Here is a 7,212-nt window from a genome sequence, read left to right on the forward strand (position 1 = left end):
GCGAAGAAAGTATTTTGTTTTTCTAGTCAAGCTTCCCAGTTACATTTCTGTGATGTTGCCCAAAGACGTGGGCAACACCTTAGTATTCATGAAACCTGACAAACGTAAAGGCTTTGATAGCATCATCCTAAAACATAGCAGCACTTGGCCTCAGCTTGTTACAGCTGGTTGGTACGTCTGTATCAATGTGTAGTCCTCTGGCAAAACACTAATATGCCAACATGAACCTGTAACGAGGAGCAATGACCCAGAAAGAGCCCTCTAAGCAGATATGGTTGTTATGCATAATGTGCAAGTTGTCAGAAAGGATATTGTGCTGAGTTACCACTTGTGAAGGATCACATCCAGAAAAACTTACCTGGCTTCAGCACAGAATAAAGTGCCTCTGAGCAAACAATTGTCCTGATGGCCTTTAATGAAGTCATCTTCCAGAGCTGGACGGGGCATCAGAGACCAGAGACATAATGCATGGCTGGCAGAACAGCGCTCCTGAAGCAGTCGAGAGCCAGCAGTGTGTTGCCAGCAGTCCATTGTGCTGAGCCAGCCAGTTCTCTGCGGAGAACAGACCTGCAAATTGCATCTGCTGACCGGCCATGCCCAGAAAGGTCGGCTTCGGCTCCCCTGTGTCACTGCTGCAGGAACACGCTGGCCCTGGGAGCCTGGGCACACAGCCGATTTCTTGCATGAGGCTACAGCAAGCCCTTTCCCCAGGCTCTGCAGACCCTGAGAGAAGAAGCTGAGCCACAGAGGCCTGCTATGGTCTCGTCTGGGACCTGCGTGCCTGGTAGCAAGGCCCATGCAGGTGAAAACCAATAGAAGCAGCTCCTGAAAGAGGGGTGGAAGTAATACCAGAGCACAACTGGACAATAATGGCCCAGTGTGCCATTTCTGGAGTTTTCTAAATCCTCTGGAAGGATATGCCCCACTCTCACAACCCCTCTTTATTTGCAGCCTAAACTCAAAAACTCTCAAGGCGGGTTGCAGCATTTTTGGGGCAGGTCTCCACTGTCTGATCTCACATCCTGAATGTCCTGGTTACGCCATGGCATAGAAGTTCTCTCACAACAGACCGTACAGAGCCTTGTGGGGAAGATCTCATTACTGTACAAGCAGAAGGTGAACGGCTGCCCAGGAAGATGTGCAGACGATGTCTGGAGACAGGAGCACACAGCGTGTTATGCCCTCAAACCCTCAGTGCAGCAGTTGTCATTCATCCTGTACCGAGGTTAATTCATGTGTGGACGCAGATTTGGGGTTGTTCTGCAAACCATGTGGAAGGTGACTCTTCAGGCGGTAACCCTGTGCAGCTAATTGCAGGGCCCAAGGCCTTGTCTTGGTTCGTTACTCGCTGTGGGCCGTAACCACGTCCTCACTCTGCAGACTGACCTGAGGCCTGGTGGGCCACCAGCGTCCCTGACCAGCGCTATCGATCCGACAGCCAGGTGCCATCTGCTAACCAGCCAGCGTGGGTTTGAGGCCTGCCGTCCTCAGCACCCTCCAGGCTAGGCCTCTCTTCTCCTCTCACAGCCTCTCACAGCAATTTCCCCTCTGTCCTGCCTTTGCCAGGTTGAACAAGTTCCTGGCACACCAGCTGCCGCTGTCTGCAGCCATTCCTGTTCAAATTTACCTTTCTTGAACGTGCGGGACCAGAACTGTGCTCAGAATTTCGCGATAGATTGTGTGGGTGTCTTGTATGGTGACATTAGTGCACACTTCAGATCTTGCAGTATTCTTGCCGCACTGGTGCCTCCCGGCCACCTTAGGGTGTACCAGGAGACCCAGAACTTTCTCTTCCTTCATCATTCCCCATAAATGAGCTCCGGCTGAAAGCAGAGATCCTTGCCAGTAGGACACTGAATTTTGTACTGTCACTTTTTGTTCTGTTTTTCGTGCTGCAGTCCTCAAGGTCATTCGGTTGTTCCTCTTTTATATTGATGGAGCTTCCTAAATGTGATTCATCGTCACGCTTCTTTATTGCTCTTGCTTTCTGTGCCAAGGTAGGAGGAAAATAAGAACACAAGGCGATGTGGCTAAGCCCACAGACTCTGGACAGACCTTCATATTCGTGTTAAGCTCATCTTCTCGGAGCCATCTCTCTAAGAAATCACTGACATGTATTAACTTCCCAGGCCGTGTCTTGTGTGGTGTCTGCATTAATGGCAGCGTGCTTAGTGTAGTCCATGGATTGCTGTAGCTGTCAAAGGCTCTCCAGTGTCCGTCTGTCCTGGGAGCGATCCTGAGGGGAAGGCAGAGCTTGGAGGGAGCAGGGGACTGCAGTGTGTCAGGCTGCAGGCGGTGGTGCCAGGCCCAGGGAGGAGCGCTCTGATGCTTCCAAGCACCGAGCTTCAGGCTCTGACTTCCCGGGGCAGCAGGAGCCTGGGCAGCGTCCTGCTCTGCGGGGCTGGGCTGAGGGGCTCTGGGCACTGACGTGGCGGTGGCGAACCTGCAGCCTGCAGGCACAGGGAGCCACAGCCCCGCTCAGAGGACAAGCACATTGATGTTGCCTGACTCTCAGCAGTGGACAGCAAAGATGGCCAGTCCAGCCCTGGTAGTGCCGTGCCTCCCAGCCCAGGGGTGTGCAGACCCAGAGCAGCAGACCCTTGCTGCCATTCAGGAGTGCTCTCACCACCTCCTGTCTGCAGCATTTCTGCTGCGGGACCAGCCAGGCCCCAATCAGCCAGGGCTCATGGGCTGCTGCCCAGGCCTTGGAGTCCCAAGGCCTCGGAGCTGCTGCAGGCGTTCAGGCCGCAGCACCTGGCTGCTCTCCAGAAGCCATCTGTGCTCATTTCACCTGGCAGCAGTGGTGGGCTACCTCGCCCACCGAGGCCAACTCATTCTGTTGGGTGCACGTTAGCAAAGTGCAGCCTGGTCAAAGAGCAGTAGTAAAGGTAATTGGAGATAGGATGGAGCCATAGCCTCCCATCCAAGGCCTGGGGAGGGTTCAGGGTGCTTCGTTCCCCTCCACTGCCAGACCAGAGAGACCACACAGACCCCAGGGCCCCCTGGCCGGTCCTGGCCCCGACAGCCACCGGTGGTGGGTGCTTGTCCCCAGGCTTCCCAAGCTGAGGGGCTCGCTCAAGCAATATGCTCAAAGGCCTTGCCCTCCAGATTTTCTCCCTGTCTTTTTTTTTTTGTTGTTCTGTTTCTTTTCATATACCGAAAATACTTGTTTATGCCAGGCGAGGTGGTAAAGGCAAATAGGTGATGGCAGAAGGAAAGTGTTCCTGCAGCAGGGAGAGCTAGCGGGGAGCAGACAGGCCGGTGCCCAGGCACACTGTGTCCTCTTTGACAAGTGACACTTGCTGCCCCAGCAGTGTCAGCCTGCCCACAAACATGCAGACCAAGGCACAAAATGCCCAGGGAGGCAGACACGTGGCATAACACAAGCTAAGACTGTTCAGACACCCCTTTGCCCACTGCACAGCCCACACTAGGGAACTCGCCACCACTCCAGTGGCAGCCAGGCCCCGCTGTCACCATGCTTGGGGTGGCACGACGGCCCTCCCACCCACACACCACTCCCTGGAGAGGTGGCAGGGGGGTCCTCTTGTTGCAGGAAGGGGCTCTGTCCCCCGGCAGATGGCTTGAGGTGTTATGCTCTGGGTCCATGGCAGGACCCAACTGCAAACTGGAGCTAGTGGTGTGAGGCAGGGGAGATGGTCCCTGGTGGGAGGGGACCAGTGTGGCTCCACAAGGCTCTGCCGCAGGCTCCTGACACACCAAGGCAGGCAGCGGTGCGGGGCTGCAGCTGCAGCCATCTCAGCACAACCGCAGGGGGCTGCAGGGCCAGGTTGCTCCCCAGGTCTCCGTGGGCTTCAGGGCCGTGGCAGCTAGGGCAGGTTTGGCCAGGAACCGGAGATACTTGCTGGAACCTCTTCTGCCTCCTCTGGAATAGACCTCGCAGGGCTTGCAGGAACTCTTGGCCAAAGCTCTCCGAGCCCGTGTCCCCGAGCGCTGCAGAGCCACCCCTGCTGCCTGAGGCTGGCCCAGCCCTGCAGCGGCCGCCCCGCGTGTTGTGTGTGTGCCGCTGTGTCTGGGGACCTGGCCTCACCCCGCCCTCTGCTCTCTCTCCTCTCTCTCTCGCTGTACCGTTCTTTCTGCAGACTTTTCAGTAGTTTAGGAGAACTCAGCACCATTTCCCAGCGGAGCTCCGGGACCACCTACACAGTTCGACCTGGCAGTCGCTACCCTGTAACCCGACGTACCCCCAGCCCCGTGAAGCCGGCTCTGGATCGGACAGAGCCCCTCAGCACCGTGCGGCCCTATGGTCTGACCCCTCCCACCATCCTCAAATCTTCCAGCCTCTCCATCCCACACGAGCCCAAGGAGGTGCGTTTTGTGGTGAGGAGCGTGAGCGCCCGGAGCCGCTCCCCGTCCCCGTCCCCCTCTCCAGGGCCGCCCCTGCACACCCTCCACCCGCCAAGGCCCTTCATGCAGAAACCCCTCCACCTGTGGAACAAGTACGACGTCGGGGACTGGCTGGAAAGCATCAACTTGGTGGAGCACCGAGACAAGTTTGAGGACCATGAAATAGAGGGCACACACCTGCCCGCCCTCACCAAGGAGGACTTTGTGGAGTTGGGGGTGACACGGGTCGGGCACCGTATGAACATTGAGCGGGCACTCAAGCAGCTGGTAGACAGCTGACCGTCCTAGGCAGCGCTGGCCTCTTCCAGAGCCACCACACGGGGAGGGGGGGGGCGTTTCTACTAGACTAATAAAACCCAGTTTGATTCTCTTTCTACTCTGAGCACTGCACTGAAGGGCGCGGAGCCGAGGGGCTCCCGCCCGCTCACACACAGCCCGCGTGCCACGCACACGCAGACCCCGCTCAGCCCCACCAGGCCCGCGACGCCTTCGGGAAAAGGAATGTTGCATGAAATACATCCTCTTTTCTGTTCCTCCCAGAGAGTCTGGCCTGTATATCGCTTGATGTGCTCTTCCCTGGGGCGTCGCTGGTGGCAGGAGGGGCCGAGGCGCCAGGTGCCGCCGCGCCGGGCTCCCCGCACGGGACCTGTGGCACGGCGACACCTGGCTGGGGGGGACTGTGCAGGGCCACCGTGCAGTCGAGGAACCAAACCTGTGCAGGGCAAGGGCTCCTGAGCAGCAGGCTCTGCATGGGTTTTCCTGCGAGCCCAGCGCTGCTCGCAGGTCCCTTGTGCGGCAGGCAGGGAGGTGGCAGGCCAGACACGAGCTGCGTGTGGGGGGCACGGCAAGGCAGGGCCCCGGCAGCGCGGGCTGCTGGGGGAGGCAGGCAGGGCGCTGCGGGGGCAGGAGCAGGATGGAGGCCCCGTGGGGCTGGGTGAGGAAGGGCGGCAGCGGGAGCAGGGCCCGTGGCAGGGCAGCCTCGCTGCGTGCCAGGAGAGCCGCGGTGACGGCCGCCCTGCTCCCACCCGCGCCCTGCTCCAGCCCTGCCGCGGCTCCTCCGGCAGACCCGGCGCAGGCAGGAGCGAGCCTTGCTGTGTGGGTGAGAGGAGCGCCAAGCGTGAGAGAGCCCGGCCGTGGACTCTGCTCCCCTGCCTGGCTGCGCTTGGTTTGCCCTGGAGAGAGAGAGGGACCGAAACCGCATGGATAGAAGCATGTTTGGGGGGTGTTGGAGGGAGGCTGGTGGGGAATCCAGCAGAAAACGCTTTGCCAACGTTCAAAGGGGTGGGGGGTGGGGGGAGGTGTTTTATTTCCTCTTGGTTTGGGGTCTTGTTTCCAAGGGGGACACATTGATGGATAATATATAATCTCCGTGCATTTATATAGAGAGCAGCTGATGATCTACAAGAGACGATACTGAACTACAGGATTCCCACTCCGTCTTAGTCATCCTTATTTTGCATCTTTTTAATCAGCTATATATTTGAAAAGAGAGAACAAATATCTATATATCTATATCTATAGCTATAGCCACCTGATTTTGTTATAATTTTACTAAATCTATATATCTCTAGACTTGTTGAGATGCTGATGAGGTGGTGCCTGCACCCCTCCCCTGGGACGCCCATGACTCATGGGAGTTTTTAGTGACTGACTGAATGAATGTTAAAGTCTTTTTAAAAAAAGAAAAAAAAAAAAACCAACAGCTCCTTTCAGACACTCTGGATTTTAAAGATTTAGAAACACAAAACTTGGTTTTTGGGACACACCAAGTCTTCCATCCCCGCAGGCAGAGATGCATGGAGAGCTTCCACTACCCTGCAGCAACCCCGCGCCTCCGGCAGGCGCAGGGCTCCCGTGGCTTCAGGTCCTCCTCCCACCTCCAGCTCTGGGGGCGATCGCCCACCCTCGGACCCCGTGCCCGCAGCGCACCGCGGCCGGCCAAGGGCTGCGCAGGCTGTGCCGTGCCCCGGAGCGAGCGCCGCGCTGGGAACCCCAGCCGGAGGCAAGCGAGGGGCAGCACTGGCATTACACCCAGTGGCTGAGGAGGCTGGGGTGCCATGGGGCGGCCCCAGAGCCGGAGGAGGCAGCGTCCCCGTCCCCCAGCCCGGTCCCTGTCCCCCACCCCGTGCGCTCCCCTCCGCACTGCACCCTCGACAGCATCGCGCACCCAGGCTCAGGGGTGGCCAGGGGCTTGCCCCGGCCAGCTCGGGAGGGGATGGCTTGGTGACTGGTGTTCCCCAAAAGCTGAGTCCCCCATGAAGGCATTAACTCTTCTGGTGCTAGAGGGAAGGACAAAGAGGTTCCTTCTGACCCTCACACATCTCCGAACCTTCACAACCTTCAGCCAGTGGAAAGGCACAGGCCAAGGGTTGGGGCTGCGGCCCCCTCCTGCGTGTGAGCACCAGGCTGAGGCCCTCTTCGGGACAGATCCTGGCAGGCTGTGGTGCTGTCTCCTTTTCCCTGAGCTCTCTTGCTGGGCACGTGCCCAAAACGGCTCTATTTAGAGCTCTCCAGAAACCGCTGAATTCTGTGTATTCACAGCACTTCTTCCCTCCCCAGGCAACATCCCAGTGCTTGCAGCTGGGACAGTCGCATGGGGAAGGCAAGAGGGGGTTTCAACCTGTACCTTCTTATTCTGCAAGCAAAAATCCTGCTGTAGATACCCCAGGGTACTCCAGGCCTCCCATCCAATAACCTGGTGAGCCAAGAGGCATCCTAATTGTGATAGCAACCATTGTGTCTGCCCGAAGCCACCTCTTTGTTGACCAGGTTTGCCATCGTATTCATCAGTCTCCTCCCCGCCCCTCCTGTGTGTGCCAATGCTACCGCTGGATGCTGTGTGAC

General features: G+C 57.9%; 1 protein-coding gene across 3 annotated transcripts in view; it reads left to right on the forward strand.

Annotated features, from left to right (window-relative positions):
- SHANK3 (SH3 and multiple ankyrin repeat domains 3) overlaps window positions 1-6,987 on the forward strand; it is a 363,910-nt gene extending 356,923 nt beyond the window's left edge. For all 3 annotated transcript variants that reach the window (XM_038180780.2, XM_038180783.2, XM_072035934.1), the window contains one exon: window positions 4,104-6,987. In XM_038180780.2, coding sequence (XP_038036708.2) covers window positions 4,104-4,647 — 544 coding nt within the window. In that variant the 3' untranslated portion in view covers window positions 4,648-6,987. The remainder of the gene's footprint in view (window positions 1-4,103) is intronic.
- The last annotated feature ends 225 nt before the right edge of the window (window positions 6,988-7,212 follow it).

This window comes from Anas platyrhynchos, chromosome 1 (genome assembly GCF_047663525.1).
Source record: "Anas platyrhynchos isolate ZD024472 breed Pekin duck chromosome 1, IASCAAS_PekinDuck_T2T, whole genome shotgun sequence".
NCBI lineage: Eukaryota > Metazoa > Chordata > Aves > Anseriformes > Anatidae > Anas > Anas platyrhynchos.